The sequence below is a fragment of the Coregonus lavaretus genome, assembly GCF_964263955.1.
Source record: "Coregonus lavaretus genome assembly, chromosome: 2".
Classification (NCBI taxonomy): Eukaryota; Metazoa; Chordata; class Actinopteri; order Salmoniformes; family Salmonidae; genus Coregonus; species Coregonus lavaretus.
The window spans coordinates 39,572,740-39,594,500 of NC_139989.1; the positions used below are offsets into that span (position 1 = coordinate 39,572,740).

A 21,761-nucleotide genomic window follows, 5' to 3' on the forward strand; every position below is an offset into this window, starting at 1 on the left:
TTGCTGCCAATCTATGCAGAAGAATTGTCATAATAAGTACTGTTATGAATTCCCCTGAGACCTAGCTATGGGTGTGCATTGCAGTTCTCCTTTGTGTAAACTATCATCTCAACCCTTGAGAAAACATATTTGCATGGACGCCATTCATAACCAACTATCATTGCAGAAATATTAATTAAGAAAACATCCTTCCTCTTCAGAAAAAAGAGAGCTATTGTTGAGTTGATGCAACTGCAGTACTATGCGATAGACGGATATGGAGGATTTAAATTATATGACTATGCAGCCTAAACTACTGCCTGTTTGAGATGATTTGAAATAGGCCTAAATCCCTCACATGAAACAATATGTGCTCATGAGCTACTGTAGTAAAGAAGGAAATCCAATTAGGAATGATAGTAGAAATGGAGCTAAGAAAGAATGGAGGGAAGACACAAATAGAGAAAGAGAGAAATAAAGAAATATGAATAATGAGTTTTATGATGCTCTAGGTTTTCACATTTTTATAATCAGCTTTTATCTTCCAAGAACTGTGGCAGTTGGTTTATTAAGGAACCAGGTCCATTCCATTCCTCAGGTAAATCAAGTGTTGTTGATGGAGTTAAAAAGCCCATAACCTACCTGGGATATAAAGCAATGTCAACAAACTATGAGTCGACGTCTGACCCTGATGAAGTTCAAAGTATCCAGAGAAATAGTATATTCTCAAATCTGTCAGACAGGACAAGAGGCCTGCCAGTCTAAACCAGACAGTTGATGTACAAAGTATATAGGGCGTGTAAAGCCTCCTCGCATCCCATCTTTATCATCACACAGACAGACAATAGACCAGACAAGACAGAGAAAAGCTTCATTTTACGTCCTTCAATCATGACAACAACAATTACAAGTCGAACTGCCATCCTCTCCTGACAAACATCTGAATATAAACTATTACAAAACATAAATTGATGGCTATTTATAATCTCAGGGGTAGGGGTAGAGGGAGAAGGGGGGATTCATAACAAACTATTATGAAACATGACTGGTTCGTCATTTATCATTTCTGTGGGGGGTTCATAAGGGTGCTCTAAGAGCCTAACAACACAGACCCTCATCTGCTTAATGATGACACTTTACATAAGCCTTTTAATTGTCCAGCTTTAATGACATTATCATTTATTGCTCCTTATTTACATAATGTAAATACAACACAATTAGCAATGTTTCTCTATCCATCAGAGGGACAAACAGAGAACGAACTGAAAGTCACCTCAACAATGTTTTGTTCCTATTCAGTGAGGTGCTAAGGGGGCACCCGTCTAGTTACCAATTGTGCTATACTATTTCTTCCCAGGCTCCCTCACTCCTAATTGGTGTCTCCTTCTATCTCTCGTGGAACGATTGAACAGCTTTATTGTATTCCATTATGGAAATGCAGGCTGAGAGGCAATCACGACAGCTTAATATCGCCACATCACCCAACCAGATATAATGTATGCAAGGGAAAGTGCCTGCCTTTAATGCTCCTTCAAAGAATTTATAAAAATGTGTACATGTAATGAATGTTAAGTCCTTTACCTGGACGTTCTCCCGGAGGTCTGTGGCTTCCCTCAGAGGCTGGGTGGATGCTCTGAAGAGCTCGTCTACCACCTTGATCCCGGTGGTCTTGGTGGAGGTGTACTCACGAGCCTTCCTGCCCTTCCTCACCGACAGGCCTCTCTTGTGGGCCTTGCCCCCTCCCCTCCTGTTGGTGATGGCCACATGTACGAACAGGGTGCAGTTGGGTAGGAACTCCCCCGTCAGCGACTGCAAGGGGACGTGCCTGTAGCCCGGCTGCAGACATTCAAAGGGGATGGTGTACTGGCCGATGAACTCGTCTCCGATGTAGTCGTCGTCCAGCACTACGAAGCGTAGCGCCGCCAGCTCCGGCAGGTTGATCTGGAACTCAAAGCTCTCATCAAAGACGGGGTTGTCTCCGTTTTGAGAGACCGTCTTGGTCCTCTGCTCGGCGCAGTCTGCCGGGATGCCGTGGATCTCCGCGTAGATGTAGGGTTCCACCACGTCTCCCTTTGCAGCGGAGCCCCGGGGCTTGGGCAGGTTCTGCCCGCTGATTACCTTGATGTGGAGAAGCTGGGCGGACACCCCTGGCAGGGATTCCCTGGCGTTGGCACTGAAGTATGACACCTCCTCCCTCATGATGGCCGGCCGCAACACATAGCCACAGTTCCCGTTCTGCCTGAACCATCCCAGGTTGAGGTCCATCATCAGGCCCGGGGTCTGGTAGTTCATGGCCACAATCTGGCAACCACACTTCCAGAAGTCCTGGGGGTTCATGTTACTCGCGTCGATCCGCATCGGAGTAGGGTACACCCTGGAGAGGAAGCGCTTATTGTAGCACACAAAGTCCTCTGGGAACTCGTTGGCGAACCTGTTGGCGTCGACCTCATTGAAAGAGCACATCTCCCAGTATTGCTGATCCCTCTTGGAGATGTCAAAGTCCCTGAACTGCACTGACTTACAGAGGGAGACCAGGTCTGACAGTTCCTTACACAGCCTCAGCCGTTTGCAGCCAAGGCCGTTGAGATGGTCCTTATCATCTGCCCCCACCCTCCTGGTCATCTCCAGACCCTCCTCCTCATCAGTCACCTCCCCCTCTGACTCTGGGTAGTTTGGGGGCAGCCGCTTGCCCTTCAGCAGGATTTTACCCTTGAGTTTCTCTGGGGAGGGTAGGTAGTGGTCCTCTGAGCCGGGGGCGTCCAAGTACAGCTTGTCTCCCAGGATCTTCTTCATGTGCTGGGCCATGACCCTCTGCTGGGGGATGCAGCAGTGTGTCACCAGGCAGAGGATGAGGGGGTACTCAGAGCTCTCAAATGCATACTGGTTTATAATATCCAAGACCTTGCAGAGGGCTAGCTGAGATGCCACCGAGCTCCCCACGTAGACCACAGGTTCGTTGTCAGGGCCGTCCCACACAATGACCTCCAGGCTGCGGCAGCCCATCTTCAGTGCCCGGATGTAGCTGCTGATGTCGGAGGAGCCCCAGAAGTGGTCCTCTAGGAGGGAGGCGTTGTGCGAAGAGTTGATGTAGTAGTGGGAGAGCGGCTGGCTCATATCCTGGCACACCCGCTTGTGCTGGGGGTCGAAGATGTGACACTCGGAGGAGAGGAGGTAGTGCGTGAAGCCGTCGATGGAGAGGCTGGCCTTCTCCCGGCCCTCGGCGGACGGCTCGTACTTCTGGACGATGTCCCGGCACATGTCCTCCGTCACGCCCTCCATGCCCTGCTCCACCTCCACAAACAGCATCAGATCCTTGCTGTCCAGGTACTCCTTGTTGCTGGAGAACTGCACCAGCAGGAAGAAGATCTCTGGCCTTGTGCACAGCTCGCAGTAGGCCTCCACAAAGGTTTCCATGTCAATGTCCTCCCCGTACTGGTCTTTGGCCTTCTGGAGCTCCTTGAACTTCAGCTCTATCCGGGACTCCTTCATTCCCGGGTTGAGCCCCTTGATGATCTGGGTGGCCCTGAACAGGTTGATGTGGCCGTTCCTCTCCATGTCAGCCAGCTCAAACACCGATCCGATCCAGGAGGTCCTCAGGCTGGGCTGGCTAGGCTCAGCCACCTCCACCGTGTGCCTCCCGTAGGAGACCAGGTAGCGGAGGCCCATCACCCAGGTGCTGACCACATCAGCCGTGGTGGCCACCAGGTCCAGAGACTCATAGTTGTCCCCGTAGATGATGGAAAAGGCGCACTCGTCTGGGAACTGGTCGGACAGGCCATTGCTGCGCAGCACAGGGGTCTTCTTCCCCAGACGAACCTCCTTGATGCTCTTGATCTCCAACTTGGCTTTCTCTGAGTCCTTCTTGGAGGGCTCCCAGCGGAGCCAGTGCATGTCCGGGTCCAACAGGAAGTAGCGGTTGTACATGCGCGAGTTGGAGCGCACCTTCTTCATCTCGCAGCCCTCCATCATGAAAGCCATGCAGGCGGCTGTGCTGTTGATCTTACGGTCGTTGGGCATGGAGCTGAAGGAGACAGTCTTCTTCTGCCTCACCTGCCTCTGCTTGGAGCCATCCTGGAGAGAGGGAACGAGAGAGAGAGAGAGAGAGAGAGAGAGAGAGAGAGAGAGAGAGAGAGAGAGAGAGAGAGAGAGAGAGAGAGAGAGAGAGAGAGAGAGAGAGGGAACGAGAGAGAGAGAGCGAGAGAGAGAGAGAGAGAGAGAGAGAGAGAGAGAGAGAGAGAGAGAGAGAGAGGGAACGAGAGAGAGAGAGCGAGAGCGAGAGAGAGAGAGAGAGAGAGAGAGAGAGAGAGAGAGAGGGAGAGAGGAGAGAGAGAGAGAGAGAGAGAGAGAAAGAGAGAGAGAGAGAGAGAGAGAGAGAGAGAGAAGAGAGAGAGAGAGAGAGAGAGAGAGAGAGAGAGAGAGAGAGAGAGAGAGAGAGAGAGAGAGAGAGAGAGAGTGAGAGAAAGAGAGAGAGAGAGAGTACGTTAGCGACACATTGCCTTTTCTCCTTCCAAACACATCCACATAAAACAGATTGATGAGATTGATATATAACTTTGATTACATAAGCCAGGAGAGTCAAAATCTAGGAGACAAAGAGCAGAGCAATCCTTTCATCGCAAGGAGATGAAACACCTACGTGGATGGATGTGTACACTGTGGACACAAAATGTAAACACAGACTGTCCCTGTGCTGCTGGCAGGTAAAGATGGATCTGATTTACCTCCCTCTGGGTTGTGCTAAACCACACTGGCTCTGACAGCAGGCATTAACAACCTGTCATCATAAGACCAGTTACGGAGGACATTTGTGTTTTCATGCAGCCACCCCCTTCCTTCCCCTGCTCACCCCCCACCAAGCCAACCCCCAGGAGGTTTGGTCATTAGTGCTGGCACAGTGCCATGGATGCCCCATGCCGTGCCTGTTCTGACAGTTGACTGCTGGCAGAAATAACAAAACCAACACTATTAACAGATTCATAACATTGTGCGTTGTGCCAACACACAAAGACATTGACCTTTGGGATGATAATCAGATGCATGTTTAAAATGCATATTTCCTTGTCTGATTATTCAGCTCCCAGTTTACATTGTGTAACTACGTGGTGAAGGCAAACGTAACTCCCACGGTCTCCCCTCAAGACAAATGGTAATATAATGCATGCCGTACGAGGACTGTTTCCGTTTAGAAGTGCAGCACTCAGTTTAATGATAAGGGAATGAGGCAGTGGATACCATTTTGTTTTGGCTAATGTTTCAATAGTGTAGTTCCTCAAACACTCCTAAGGGCCGTCAAAACAAAGATTCAAACTACAATAAAGCTGCAAATGAGATTTTCGGGTAAAATATTTATCAATATTTGTTATTATTCTTTTTGCACACTCACACACTCACTCACACACACTCCAATACGCACACACACACTTGTAAATATCGTATTGGAATTGACCCTGTATATAGCTTACTTACTTTCTCGTGTTCTTCTTATTTCGTATTTCTTATTTCTATTTCTCGTGTGGTTTTGTTCTACCTTACATTATTTTATAGCACTACACGGATATTGATTACTGCATTTTTGGAATAAGAGCTTGCAAGAAAGGCATTTCACTGTACTTGTGCACGTGACGTTAAAACTTGAAACTTATCAGGAGTGGGAATGAATGTACATTAATTTCTTTTTTAGAGGCAGACAACAGGCACTAGCAGAGCCTGTAATGCAATATTTGCAGAGCCCAGTGCATTTCTAATTAGTCTTATCTCGCTCAGTAACTCCTGGGCAGCTCTGGATCCTTACAGATTATATTATAAGACTGACTGGGGAGACAGAGATAATGAGAGAGAGATAAAGAGAGAGAAATAGAAAGACAGAAAGGTTCCTGTCAAGAAATGGGGAAACGTTCGTTGTAACTGGTAAACACAGAATTGACATCCAGGCCTACCGCTATACAGTATTGTGGGTATTATCCAATATCCCTATTGGACCTGCGTACTAAGAGGGAGTGAGATAACGCACACACACAGGGAATAATTATTAATTATTTATGCATAGTCACTTTAACTCTACCCACATGTACATATTACCTCAACTACCTCAACTAGCCGGTGCCCCCGCACATTGACTCTGCACCGGTACCCCCCTGTATATATAGCCTACCTACTGTTCTTTTATTTTACTTCTGCTCTTTTTTTCTCAACACTTCTTTGTTGTTGTTTTATTTTACTTTTTTTATTAAAAAATAAATGCATTGTTGGTTAAGGGCTGTAAGTAAGCATTTCACTGTAATGTCTACACCTGTTGTATTCGGCGCATGTGGCCAAGAACATTTGATTTGATTTGATTTGAATAATGACCTATGCGACACAAACTATTCCAAATGTGTATGAATCTGTGAATAAGGGTGAACAATTTCTCCTTACTGAAAGATAAAGTGGGAATCGACTTGTAAGAAGTTTTCATGAAGGCAAATCAGACATAATGATCTATCGGCTTGTCACTTGGCATCGCTTGACTGAGCAACGAAATCTTTCGTGACACTAAATGGCAGATAGACACTCAATCTAGCTCACTCACTCTCTATATTGTCTGTGAATCTGAACTTTTTGTGAATCCTCTCTATTTGTTTACAGACCTGATAAATCCCCCCCAAAGCATGGTTTAGCCCCCAAGCCCCAGTGAAACACCTCAAAGCCATCCATCTTACACCTGACAGGCAGTAGCAGATGATGCCTGATGCGACATCACGATTTCTCCGAAAAACAAGCGTATCTCTGTGAAATGTCAACGGAGCACAGAGCGTACCACAAGCTTTTTATTTTCAAAGCCTTTTACATTTAATTCAGCTTGTGTCATGTTCATTTTGATTTTTGAGACCCACGGAAACAACTTCTCATACGACCACCACAACATGTAAAATCCTCAGTTCTTATTATCGGATGTATTAGGTTACAAAATCCGACTTCTTGGATATAATGTTAATGATACGTTAGAGAAAGACCCCACTGAATGATTCAGAACATGAAGAATCATATTTGTCTTGGTAAAAGGCATTTTATAACATAAGGAAGTGAAATTTCATCACCAAAGTGCGTTTTAACCCACTCTGGGCAGAGTGGGTGGACACCCTATAAATCATTGAATTCGAACCTTTTGAAGTCAGAAGGTATTAGCCCTGGTTGAAAATAATTAAATGCGAAAACAGGCCTTGGCTTTACTAGGGCACCCCACCACGGGGGCAGTGTCATGGGAGCCATAAACAATCTAAGGAAGGATAAATACGGGTGTATGTTTATCGTCCCCCCTTTCCGATAAATTCTTGGCATTTGCATTCAGTTGTTGTGCGAAACAGTGCCAGGAATCATCAGGGCATAGTAAAACATGAACCACCTCCAAGACGATCTGTTGGTTCAGCTGGAGGGAAGAGAAGCACTACTTCACTCTCACTCAACAGATACCAATTTAATAATAATCATAATCATTTGTCCTATTTCACACATTTACAAGTGTGTATTATACACATGTGAATTGGAAATGTGTTTCCCCTGAGACACCCTCGGAGAGTGGGGTCACGGCCAGGGGTCAGTCATTATTGACTGTGACCCAGGAGACATGAGGGTTAAGTGCCTTGCTCAAGGGCACATCAACAGATTTTTCACCTAGTCAGCTCCGGGATTCGAACCAACAAGCTTTCGGTTACTGGCCCAACACTAGGCTACTTGCCACCCCCAGCCTAAGAGGTGATATAGAGGTAAAGGGGCTGTGTGAACCACTTCACAGAGGGAGTAAGATTGCGTCCCAAATGACACCCTATTCCCTATATAGTGCTCTACTTTTGATAAGGGTCCAGTGCACTATATAGGGAATAGAGTGCCATTTGGGACGCCGTTCACAACATCATGGACCACCACACCACCACCCACCCTGAATGGGCTCCACATCCCCTCCCCCTGCTCCCTTTCCCCCGTACACTCCCCTTCCTCCCCCTAGCGCCCACATCGATGACGCCGGGGGCAATAATTATGACATCACATTTCACCCCCATCCTGAACTCTTTAATCTAACATGGCTTCCAAGTCCCTGCCCATTTGGCTTCTTCACAGGACCTACAGGCGACCACTCAGATGGCGGTCAGAGAGTCTATTTTAGTCCCGTACCAAAAGCAGTGTCACGATTCTCTAAAGCAGAACCCAGAAGCAGACCAGGACAAGGTGAGTAGAACGAAGGTGAGTATTTATTTACAGATTCAAATGTGGAAGCAGAATAATCCAGGAGACGGAGCGGGCAGCGGAGGTGAGTTGGTGGGAGTGAATAGGCAGATCCAATGATGGCACCGAAGCCACCGACGACCAGGCAGGGGTGGGGTGAATGTTCCGGGAGAATGACTGTAGACAGAGTAAACGAAGGTAAGTACACGGCAAGCAAAATGTACAAAACAACAAAACTAACTCTAGTAACTTTGAGGCTGATACGCTGACACAACATACTGTTCATGGCTAACGATCCGGCAGGGAATGGATGTCAGGTCAGAGCTTATGAAGAGGTGATGATCAGGACCTGGTGTGCAGATAGCTGATGAGATGCAGGTTACGGTAATCGAGAGATCTCCCGCCTAGCTTTGTCGCCCGGCAACCAGACAGGGTGCGTTCAGGAACCTTCAGGAAACAGACTCCATGACAGAAAACAGGCAACTCAGGCAGAAACAGACTCAGGAAGCGGGATTCATGACAGTACCCCCCCTCCGACGAACGCCACCGGGCGGACTACCCGGAGCACCAGGATGGAGGCGGTAGAAGTCACGAAGGAGGTCAGCATCAAGGATCTGACGCCGAGGAATCCAACTCCTCTCCTCAGGACCATACCCCTCCCAGTCCACGAGATACTGGAAACCCCGACCCCGCCGTCTGGAATCCATGATGCGGCGCACCGTGTAGACAGGACCACCTCCGATCATCCGAGGAGGAGGCGGAGGGGGCAGCAGAGGGCTGAGGAGAACAGGCTTGAGGCAGGAGACATGAAAGGTGGGATGGACTCTGAGCGTCCTAGGCAATTTGAGTCAAACCACAACAGGATTAATCACTCTCTCCACCACAAACGGACCAATGAACTTCGGTGACAGCTTCTTCGACTCAGTCCGCAGAGGAAGATCCCGTGTAGCCAACCAGACCTTATCTCCGATGGCATAAGCGGGGGCTGGAATACGGCGACGATTCGCCTGGAGCTGATACCGGTCAGAAACTCTAAGGAGGGCCTTTCTGGCCCATTGCCAAGTCCGGTGGCAACGACGAATGTGGGCCTGGAATGAGGTAACCGAGAGATCCTTCTCCTGAGAAGGAAACAAGGGAGGTTGGTAGCCATACAGGCACTGGAAGGGAGACATCCCAGTGGCAGATGTAGGGAGAGTATTGTGGGCATACTCGACCCATGGCAACTGAGAGACCCAAGAGGTGGGGTTGGAGGAGACAAGGCAGCGCAGCGTGGATTCCATCTTCTGGATGGCTCTCTCCGCCTGACCTTTAGATTGGGGGTGAAATCCAGATGTGAGACTGACTGTAGCTCCAATGGCCAAACATAAGGATTTCCAGACAGCAGAGGTAAACTGAGGACCACAGTCGGAAATTATGTCACTGGGCAACCCGTGGACCCTGAAAACCTCCCTAACAATCTCGGACGTCTCAGAGGCAGAGGGAAGCTTGGAGATGGGCACAAAGTGGGCAAACTTGCTGATTCTGTCCACAATCGTCAGAATGACCGTGTTCCCATCAGAAGAGGTCAACCCAGTGACAAAGTCCAGGGCCAGATGCGACCATGGTCGCCGGGGAATAGGTAGGGGGTGAAGAAGTCCAGAGCTGGGCCGATTGGTACTCTTATTCTGCGCACAAACTGGACAGGCAGCAACAAACCTCCGGGTATCTTCTCCCATGGCAGGCCACCAAAATCGTCTGCGTAGTAACGCCATCATCCGAGCCACGCCAGGGTGACAAGCCATCTTGCTGGCGTGGGACCATTGGAGGACAGCAGAACGGACGGACTCAGGCACAAACAACTGACCGGGTGGACCGTTACCGGGACCGGGCTGCGTCCGAAGGGCCGCCATAACCTCCTCTTCAATCCTCCACGTAACTGCTCCCACAACGAGGTTCTGGGGAAGAATCGTCTCAGTCTTGGCCCCACTCTCCTCCGTCTTGGAGAACATCCGGGACAAGGCGTCCGCCTTGCCGTTCTTAGAACCCGGTCGGAAAGTCAGGGAAAAATTAAAGCGTCCAAAAAACAAAGCCCACCTGGCCTGACAGGAGTTGAGATGTCTAGCCGATTGCACGTAAGCAAGATTCTTGTGGTCAGTCCAGACAATAAACGGTTGCTCCGCCCCCTCCAACCAGTGGCGCCACTCCTCCAAGGCAAGTTTCACCGCGAGAAGCTCCCGGTTACCCACATCATAGTTTCTCTCCGCAGACGAGAGACGACGAGAGTAGAAGGCGCAGGGATGAGTTTTCCGTCAGTGGAGCTTCCCTGGGACAGGATGGCGCCAACCCCCACATCAGACGCGTCCACTTCAACGACAAACTGACGGGCAGTGTCAGGTTGAGAGAGAATCGGGGCGTTGGTGAATCGACTCTTCAAATCCAGAAATGCTCGGTCTGCCTCAGGATTCCAACAGAAGGTTCTGGTGCTAGAAGTCAGGACAGTTAATGGAGCGGCCACATGGCTGTAATCACGGATAAATCTACGATAGAAATTCGCAAAACCCAGAAACCTCTGGAGCTGCAATCTCGTACCGGGCTGGCCCCAATCCAGAACCGCCCTAAACTTCTCTTGGTCCATCCTAATCTCTCCCCTGGAGATGATGTACCCGAGAAAGGATGTAGTGTGGGTGTGGAAATCACACTTCTCTGCCTTCACAAACAGGCGGTTCTCCAACAATCGCTGCAGAACCTGCTTGACATGCTGGACGTGGCTGGAAAGATCCTTAGAGAAGATGAGAATGTCATCCAGGTACACGAACACAAATAGACTGATCATATCTCTCAGAACGTCATTTACCATGCTCTGGAACACTGCTGGAGCATTGGTCAATCCAAACGGCATCACTTGGTACTCGAAGTGTCCCATAGGTGTGTTGAACCCAGTCAACCACTCGTCCCCCTCTCTGATCCGGACCAGATGATACGTATTGCGTAGATCCAGCTTAGTGAACACAGTAGCACCCTGTAAGGAGTCGAAAGCAGAGCTCATCAAAGGCAGGGGATACTTGTTCTTGACCGTAATATCATTCAAACCCTGATAATCAATACACGGTCGAAGAGAGCCAACCTGCTCCCAGGGGTGATGACGAGGGACGAATGAGACCAGCAGCTAGAGACTCCTTTATGTAGGTCTCCAAAGCTTCACGTTCAGGTCGAGAGATACTGTACAAACGTCCCTTGGGATAGGCAGCTCCAGGGAACAGGTTAATCGCACAATCATATAGTCGGTAGAGAGGAAGTGATAGAGCCTTCTGTTTACTGAACACTTCACCCAAATCGTGATATGTTTCAGGAACCAGGGACAAATCTGGGGGGGTAGAATCAATGACCTGACTGGGAGCAGAATGGGAACAGGCAGTCTTAAGGCAGTTAGCATGACATTCCATGCTCCAACTAGTTACCTTGCCAGTCACCCAATCGAACGTGGGATTGTGTTCTCTCAGCCAGGGGTATCCAAGAACCAGAGGAACATGGGGAGAAGGCAGAATGAAGAAGGAGATAACCTCTGAATGATTCCCTGACAACAGCATCTTAACAGGTTCAGTCCTCATAGTGATACGTGCCAGACTACTGCCGTTCAGAGTGGTAGCTTCAATGGCTTCCGGTAATTGCTCCTTGGAAAGTCCCAGCTGTTCCACCAAGTCAGCATCCATAAAGCTGCCATCGGCACCTGAATCGATAAAAGCGTTAATCGCTAAACTCTGATTCTTGTTCATGAGGGTTGCAGGAAAACGAGGTCTGACAGGGCTATTGAGAGGCTGAAACTGGCTCGCTAAAAGTCCTCCCAAACTTAGCGAGCTGGGCAGTTTAACGGGCGCTGGGGACAATCGGAGATGTAATGTCCCGAGTTACCACAGTAGAGGCAGCTGTTGGTCTCACGTCTACGTTGGCACTCCTCCTTGGTTAACCCGTGCCGCCCCACTTGCATGGTTTCAGGATCTGGAGGCAGGACCCCTCCACTAATCCCGTGAGGTGAATAACGATCGACTCGTTCTGGTCCACTTCCTGACCCGAATGGTAACCGAGTAGCTGATTGATTAGACGTGCCCCATTGCTTCTCCCTCCTTCTCTCTCAGACTCTGTTATCCACCCGAATAGATAATGCTACCAAACTGTCCAGGTCACTAGGCTCAGGATAAGAGATCAACTCATCCTTGAGTTGCTCCGACAACCCCTGATAAAAAACTGCTTGTAGTGACTCCTCATTCCACCCACTCTCCACAGCCAATGTCCTGAATTCCATAACTAAGTCGGCAACACTGCGAGCTCCTTGGCGAAGAGAAAACAAACGCTTAGCTGCGTCCTTACCTCGGACTGGATGGTCAAACAGCTTCCTCATCTCTGCCGTGAACTCCTGGTATGACGCCATGCAGGTGTCCTGACGTTCCCATACGGCTGAAGCCCACTCCAGAGCTCTACCACGCAGCAGTTCAATAACAAAAGCTATCCTAGCCTTGTCTGTGGCATAAGAGTGGGGCTGCAGATCAAACACTTATCCACACTGCATAAGAAATGAACGGCATCTTCCCAAATCCCCTTCATACTTATCTGGCGTCAGAACCTTGGGCTCATGGAAGGGAACAGCTCCAGAAGCGGCAGGCGAGAGGGTGAAACAGGTGGTGGATTCTCCTCCGGCAAACTGAGCTGAGCCTGGATACTCGTCAGACTGGCAGAAAAGTTCAGAACCGACAACGCTATCTCCTGTAGCGCCGTGCTATGTTGTCCCAACATCTTCTCCTGATGGGTAATGGCATGGCGAACAGAGTCCAGGTCCGCTGGGTTCATCCTTGGCCGGATCGTTCTGTCACGATTCTCTAAAGCAGAACCCAGAAGAAGACCAGGACAAGGTGAGTAGAACGAAGGTGAGTATTTATTTACAGATTCAAATGTGGAAGCAGAATAATCCAGGAGACGGAGCGGGCAGCGGAGGTGAGTTGGTGGGAGTGAATAGGCAGATCCAATGATAGCACCGAAGCCACCGACGACCAGGCAGGGGTGGGGTGAATGTTCCGGGAGAATGACTGTAGACAGAGTAAACGAAGGTAAGTACACGGCAAGCAAAATGTACAAAACAACAAAACTAACTCTAGTAACTTTGAGTTCATGGCTAACGATCCGGCAGGGAATGGATGTCAGGTCAGAGCTTATGAAGAGGTGATGATCAGGACCAGGTGTGCAGATAGCTGATGAGATGCAGGTGCGGGTAATCGAGAGATCTCCCGCCTAGCTTCGTCGCCCGGCAATAATAATAATATAATAATATGACATTTAGCAGACGCTTTTATCCAAAGCGACTTACAGTCATGCGTGCATACATTTTTTTTGTGTATGGGTGGTCCCGGGGATCAAACCCACTACCTTGGCATTACAAGCACCGTGCTCTACCAGCTGAGCTACAGAGGACAGAATGCGTTCAGGAACCTTCAGGAAACAGACTCCAAGACAGAAAACAGGCAACTCAGGCAGAAACAGACTCAGGAAGCGGGATTCATGACAAGGAGAACGGATACTTTGTAGTTTTCTTCTGTTTTAAGAGTCCACCAGACTGAGCTGCATGGCGTTCTAAGGATGTGTGTGTGCGTGAGGGAAGCTCTCTCAGACAGAAAGCAGATAGAAGGAAGAGGAGGGAGGGGGGAGGAGGGAGGAGGAGGCGAAGTGTTGGACATGGGAGATTGTTTCCAGGTCTGCCTCCTTTTGGGAAGTGCTGTGAGCACTAAAGGTCAAAGGGTGTGGGTAATCTTGTGTTTCATTAGCCGACCCTACATGAAGTTATAATTAGCCTGAGGGCTCAGCAGGACAAGCTGTTGCTCTCTGATCTCCCTCAATCACATTAAAGCAGGCACACAGAAGGTGCGTGTGTGTGGGATCTGTGTTTATGAGTGTATACATTCCTGGGTGCGGGTGTGTGTGGACTACAACATTTGAATTGTCACACAGATTCTGTTTTGTTGAGTTTTCATCTTGATTGAACCTAAATCAGCTGCATTGATTGCCAGAGATGGTTGGAGAACTTTGGGTTTTGTTGTTCGATTATTCAATTAAACCACAGCTCTAAAAGGACTGCAGGAGACAAGAAGGTCATGACAACAAAAAAATACAAATACCAATAAACCCATCCGTCCATCTATCTCCCCCTCTCTCTCACTCTCTCTCTGTCTGTTTCCCTCTCTCTGTCTCTCTCACCCTTTCCATTCTCCACATCCCCTCTCTCTGTCTGTTTCCCTCTCTCGGTCTCTCTCACCCGTTCCATTCTCCACATCCCCTCTCTCTGTTTACCCCTTCCCCTTTACCCCATCGCTTCATGTTCTCACCCCTCCCTCCAGGCTGTTTCCTGGCAGAGATGTCAGTTAGTCCCAGCCTGTCTGTCTGCCCTGTTCTGGTGGTCAGCTCAGCTGCCGGTCAACTTGGCCCTATCTCGCCTCCCTCGCCTGTTGCTGCTGTTGCTGGGGTGACGGGGGTATTTTGGTAACCCTGTGTGTGTTGTGTGTGAAGGTGGCTGAGCGCCCCCAGCGGGGTCGGGGTGGGGGTTGGGGATGGTGGTGGTGGTGGGGGGGGGGGGGGGTTTATGACTGGGTCTGACTGAGGGGTGACGCTGAGACAAGCCCCATCGTCCTGTGAATCACACCCGCTCTCCTCACATCAACCCTGTCTGTCTGTCTGTCACACGCTCGTCTGACTACCGCTACCCCTTAAACTGGTCCGACGTGGAGAACGCTCCTCACTTAACTCTTAAGACACTCAGTGTGACAAACCTTCTGAGGTCCACTGTAGCGTGTACACAAGACTGGTTTGCTAGATCTGGATAAAGATATTTACTGCTTGACATAAATTGTCTACTTGATTAGCTGAAAGCCGTGGGTATACCACGGATATGACAAAACATAGATTTTTACTGTTCTAATTACATTTGTAACCAGTTTATAATAGCAATAAGGCACCTCTGGGGTTTGTGATATATGGCCAATATACCACGGCTAAGGGCTGTATCGATGCACTCCGCATTGCATTGTGCATAAGAACAGCCCTAGCCATGGTATATTGGCCATATACCACACCCCCTTGTGCCTTATTGCTTAAATATTGACTGCATATTATTAACCTTATGATGGTGCCTACCTCCCACCTCCCATAGGGAAGACTTGGGAGGTTGCTGCAAGGTATATGTACTTCTTTATCTACCACTATGATCAGTATTCATTAGCTCCTCTCCAAAACTCCCATACCTTTCTCATGTGTTCCTACCCTCTGTCTATCCTTCCCTCCCCCAGCCCGTACCGTTGTAGACCCAGGCAGGAATGCAGCCCTATCAGGCCTGCCCTGGCCCTGCCTGCCCCTCCCCAGGGCCAGATGGGAGTCTGTGGAGTGTCAGGACCCCCAAGGACTTCGGGGGTGCCCTGTCTGCCGGACCTCTCCCACTACAGCATGGCTACACAGGGCTGCTCAGAGAGAGTCAGTGGAGCTGCACACTGCTCTTACATACACAAACAAACAGCTCAGCCACTCAAATAACACACATCTCTACACAGGATCGACAAGGCTGCTGCCACATGCCAATGCACAGGCCTGTAGAGTGTGAAAGCCAACAGTGTGTTCTGCTGTGCTGAATCCACAGCGTTGAATAGGACAGTGATGACTGCGTCCCCTTAGGGATGGTTATCTCTTCCTGTGGGACTTTGACATACTGCTCCATTCACCACGCCACTGCACTGGCAGGCCTGTCTGGGTTGCTTAGCACTAGAGCAAACGACTCTGCTAAGATCCTTGTACTACATCCTCTGCAACAAGTAGAATGTCATGAAGAAGTTCATGGAACTCTAGCTGAAGCCATGAATAACCCACACCACAGGGCCGTGGTGGAAAGAAAAGTGGAACAGAGGAGAGCGGATGACGTCATCTCTCTTTCTCTATCTCTCCAAACACACAGTGACTCATGGGGTAGATGAGCAGAGGAAGGGATCAGAGCATGAAAGCCTACACAGACAGACACACACACACACACACACACACACACACACACACACACACTGAGACAAGCAGTCACAGCTCCGTCTCGGCTACACAGTCCTGTACACATACAGTACATACAGGCAGAGGAGCCAGACAGCCATCAGCCTGGGGGATTTGACAGGCCAGCATGGCTGGTGAGGTGAGCCCTGCAGCTTGTCCCAGCACCGTGACAGGTCATCAGAGGTTAGACTCCACTGATCTGGTATTACCACACCATTACCCAACCTCCCCTTTCCCTCATCACCATCACACTCAGGGTGATATCTGAATCCAGCTACAGCCTGCGCTAAGCACACATCACTCACCTTTTACAAGGGTAAAACACAACAGAGAGCAGGAAAGATGTGAAAAGAGAGGGGCGAGGAGAGAGAGAGAGGAAGAGAGATTCACACAGCCACTGTCAACATTCTGGTATTTGTTACGCTAATCTCTCACATGACGGCAGTTTAGAGTCCCACATGGTGAGTTTGACTCTCACCCACGCAGAGGAAATCTGTCTTGACAGAATCTCAGCAAGCCAGTCTGAGGAAATCACAGTCGGTGAAGCCATCTCAACCCACAACTCAGCAGCATTGTTGCAGTTTTAACAGACATAACTAGTAGCTAATCCCACTCAGTAAGTAGTTCACTAATGCAGTGTGTGTGTGTGTGTGTGTGTGTGTGTGTATTAAATTAGCATATGCTACTCTGGTATGCTCTGAGTGTATTTTAATTTCTGTCTGAAGGTATTGTGTGTGTGTGTGTGTGTGTATGTGTGTGTGTGTGTGTGTGTGTATGCAGGTGCGCTCTTCTACGGATGTGCCCTGAAAACTAAAACCAATACAGTATGTGTTAACACTCTTTCAATTTTTTCTCCAATAATGACTGGAAACTCTCTGGACAACTTTAAACAAGCCAAACTGCACCAAACAATCCATTAATTACAGGGCCACAGAGAGGCTGGTCAATGGTATTGAACTCCCATATACCAACACTAATAACAGGGGAGAGAGACTTATAGGCTCTTCTAAATATATCAGTTACAATGCAATATTTTTACTATCCTTCATGAAACCCTTCGATACATGTAGCCTGCTGACAGCGAAAGGCTGTTGGTGGAGGCTGGAGCGGTCGTTCATCATATCCCACCTTTCTGAATATGGGGAGGGAGCAGCTCTCCTCTCCTGTAGTTCACCTGTCTATTTTCACTGTTGATTGCCTCTACTCTCCTCTACCTCTCTTCTCTCATTCTCTCTATCCAGCCCCATGTATCTCCGATGGGTCCAATTATCTACTCCTGTACAATACTATTTCAGCCCTGTGACGGGTAGAGAAACTGAAAGGGGGACGGGGCGTACGCCCTCTGAGGGTGACACTTAGGGAGGAGGTAAGATGGAGGTGGGAGGGGGTGTAAGATGGAGGGGGGTTGGGGGGGTGGTTAGATAGAGGGGGCGTGGGGGGGGGGGGGGGGGGAGGTTAAGATGGGGGGGAGGTTGTTTCATGTCTCATCTCTCTGATGTCAGAATGTTCTTTGAACCATGATGTTTGAAATCACACCTCCTAGATGTTCTAAGAAACATGGTATCTCTGTGGATTAGGTTAGATAACTGTTCCTATTTCCTGCACCGCAATGTCTCACATTGTCATTGTCTCTCTCTCTGTTGAATCACATTCTTATTACTTAGAGAGCACATTTTCTCTTATAAGATATTTCCCACTGTGTGTGTGTGTGTGCGTGTGTGTGTGTCGTTTGGTTTTACTATCCTTGTGGGGACCAGAAGTCCTCACAAGGATAGCAAAGCAAGGAAAATTTGAACAAGTGGGGACAAGTGAGCACGCCCCCATTCTCATCGACAGGGTTGTAGTGGAGCAGGTTGAGAGCTTCAAGTTCCTTGGTGTCCACATCACCAACGAACTATCATGGTCCAAACACACCAAGACGGTCGTGAAGAGGGCACGACAACGCCTATTCCCCCTCAGGAGACTGAAAAGATTTGGCATGGGTCCTCAGATCCTCAAGAAGTTCTGCAGCTGCACATTCGGGAGTGTCCTAACTGGTTGCATCGCCGCCTGGTATGGCAACTACTCGGCACACATTGACTCTGTACCGGTACCCCCTCGTTACTGTTATTTTCTGCTGCTCTTTAATTATTTGTTATTTTTCTATTTTCTTATTTTTTGTTTATTTTTACTTCAGTTTACTTTAGTAAATACTTTCTTAACACTTATTTTTCTTAAAACTGCATTGTTGGTTAAGGGCTTGTAAGTAAGCATTTCACTGTTGTATTTGGCGTTTGTGACAAATAAAAAATTATTTTGATTTAGCCGGTCCCCACAAGCAAAAAGCCTATTTTAGGGTTAAAATTAGGGTTAGGGTTAGAATTAGAGTTGGGTGTTAGGTTTAGGGTTAGGAGTTATGTGTATGACCTCTTGCACTATACCACTGTATGACCTGTCTTGATGTGAGCATTTTCTGAAGCTCACTGAATCTGCTCATCTTTGGTATCTGCCATCTCAGATCCATCTCCTCCGAATATCCCTCCTTTGCTGATCACAACAACCCACCCAACAACACACAACACACACAGAGCACTGCTCCTGTGTGTGCCAAACACTTTATTGGTGATCGGTGAACCAGTGGATCAATGGAAATATTTCCAATTCAACATGTTCAGTTCATTTAAAACATTTGAAATGTTCCTCCTCAAATGTTTCCTTGTTGTTCATCATCCAATTGAATAGTAACATAAAAGCCTTCCAGTTATATTCCAGTCATGTTTGTTCATTGTCATATTTGCCTACAGTGTGATGTTTGATTAGGTTTTACATGAATGGTTGTTTGCCCGGTTCCATACTGATGACTTTTGATGAAGGAGGTGTAATTGTTGACACTGGTGCGTTGACACATGGGTCTCTCCAAACCCCTTACTGATATCTGCTGCGCTAGCTAGTCACTGAGCCGCAATAAATACATTAGATTGATGCTGCAGAAACAATTAAGGCAGGGCTAGTGGTGTGTGCTGGCATCGCTGGCCTGCCCCCAAGGGAAATGATTAATCACCGCCTGAATACCAACTAACAAAGGCAGATGTTTTTAACCAACTCACAAACAGACAGATGGAACAGATGAATGGACGGTAGTGTGATTAAGAGGAAATATCACGCTGCCAGTCCTTTGTCACACATCTCCACGGCATTTAGTCCTACCTTGGAGATAAGACTTTCATGTGATATGACAGACTGCCAGCAGATCAAAGACACACAGAGAGAACGGGAGAGAGAAGGGGGAGAGAGAGAGAGAGAGAGAGAGATAGAGAGAGAGAGAGAGAGAGAGAGAGAGAGAGAGAGAGGGAGGGAGGAAGGGAAGGGAAGGAGAAACAGAAAGAGAACAGAGGACATAGGGAGACGGATTCTATCAATGCAATCAAATCAAATCAAATCAAATTTTATTGGTCACATGCGCCGAATACAACAGGTGCAGACATTACAGTGAAATGCTTACTTACAGCCCTTAACCAACAGTGCATTTATTTTAAACAAAAAAGTAAGAATAAAACAACAACAAAAAAGTGTTGAGAAAAAAAGAGCAGAAGTGAAATAAAGTGACAGTAGGGAGGCTATATATACAGTAAAATAAAGTGACAGTAGGGAGGCTATATATACAGGGGGGTACCGTTGCATAGTCAATGTGCGGGGGCACCGGCTAGTTGAGGTAGTTGAGGTAATATGTACATGTGGGTAGAGTTAAAGTGACTATGCATAAATACTTAACAGAGTAGCAGCAGCGTAAAAAGGATGGGGTGGGGGGGCAGTGCAAATAGTCCGGGTAGCCATGATTAGCTGTTCAGGAGTCTTATGGCTTGGGGGTAGAAGCTGTTGAGAAGTCTTTTGGACCTAGACTTGGCACTCCGGTACCGCTTGCCGTGCGGTAGCAGAGAGAACAGTCTATGACTAGGGTGGCTGGAGTCTTTGACAATTTTGAGGGCCTTCCTCTGACACCGCCTGGTATAGAGGTCTCGAATACAAATGAACTGTTTCTCCCTGCTAGGCAGCCCTGAAACTTAATTTGGTGTTGGATTGTGATACTGTGAGCTGCAGCAGTCAGCATATGAAGGTTCTCTGGCTATAAATAAATGCGGACAGAGAGAGGCCGGTACGTTTTCCTCAAGCTAGTTGGCTCTCTCCTCTCTCTCCGCCTCTCCTCTCCTCGGTGCCCTGAATACCTCAGCCCATCGCAGCGGCGACTGTGGTAACCTTGACTGCAGTCTGCAATGCAGCTGAAGGCGGAAGAGAGGTGCCCCTTCCTGCTTGTTTGACGCTTGAGAGTTGTACAGCTGCTGCAGTGCACCTCCACTCCACTCCCCCACTTATTTCTCCTGTCCTTTAACTCCCCATCTGGGACCATGGGTAAGGGGAGGGGGAGGGGGAAGGCAGGAGGGGCATCCTGTACTGTCCACACGCAGACAGTGCACACACACACACACAATCTAGTTTCTCCACCATCTCGTTTTTCGAGGTCATCATTGATGTCCTGGATCCATGCATACAATTCCTACAATATGACACACTCAATTCAGTCCAGCAATCTATTCTAGACCTCCTCATACATAGATGCATTCATAAACACACACAGGCAGAAAACATACACACACACACACACACAACAACAACTCCCATGCCCTAGTAGCCACCCGCCCACCAAGAGCTGTGTATTCTCCAATCCCAGGCAGAGTAGCAGGCAGGCAGACAAGGTAGAGGTGTTGTCAGAGGGAGGGGGGCTAATTGGCTGCTGTTCAGTAGAGCTCAGTCACCTGAGTAGGAGTTGAGGAGTGAGTGGTAGAAGGCCAGGCTGATTACTACACATCGAGCCAGAAATTGTTTTGTAAAAAAGCTGCCCAGCTCTCTCTCTCTCTCTCTCTCTCTCTCTCTCTCTCTCTCTCTCTCTCTCTCTCTCGCTCTCTCTCTCTCTCAATTTCAATTTATTGTCATGGGAAACGTATGTTAACATTGCCAGAGCAAGTGAAGTAGATAGTAAACAAAAGTGAAATAAACAATAAATATTAACAGTAAAAAGTTTGCCGAAGTTTTCTCTCTCTCTCTCTCTCTCTCTCGCTCTCTCTCTCTCTCTCTCTCTCTCTCTCTCTCAATTTCAATTTATTGTCATGGGAAACCTATGTTAACATTGCCAGAGCAAGTGAAGTAGATAGTAAACAAAAGTGAAATAAACAATAAATATTAACAGTAAAAAGTTTGCCGAAGTTTTCTCTCTCTCTCTCTCTCTCTCGCTCTCTCTCTCTCTCTCTCTCTCTCAATTTCAATTTATTGTCATGGGAAACGTATGTTAACATTGCCAGAGCAAGTGAAGTAGATAGTAAACAAAAGTGAAATAAACAATAAATATTAACAGTAAAAAGTTTGCCGAAGTTTTCTCTCTCTCTCTCTCTCTCTCTCTCTCTCTCTCTCTCTCTCTCTCTCTCTCTCTCTCTCTCTCTCTCTCTCTATTTGGCAAAATAAAAATATGTCTCAGAGCGAGCAGAGGGCTTTGATGAATGATGCGTTTT

General features: G+C 48.1%; 1 protein-coding gene across 1 annotated transcript in view; it reads right to left on the reverse strand.

Moving 5' to 3' along the window:
• LOC311105910 (inactive phospholipase C-like protein 2) overlaps positions 1–21,761 on the reverse strand; it is a 96,432-nt gene that overhangs the window by 27,054 nt on the left and 47,617 nt on the right. Inside the window, exon 2 of the mRNA XM_084148139.1 lies at positions 1,561–4,050. Within this exon, the coding sequence (XP_084004265.1) occupies positions 1,561–4,050 (2,490 nt within the window). The remainder of the gene's footprint in view (positions 1–1,560; positions 4,051–21,761) is intronic.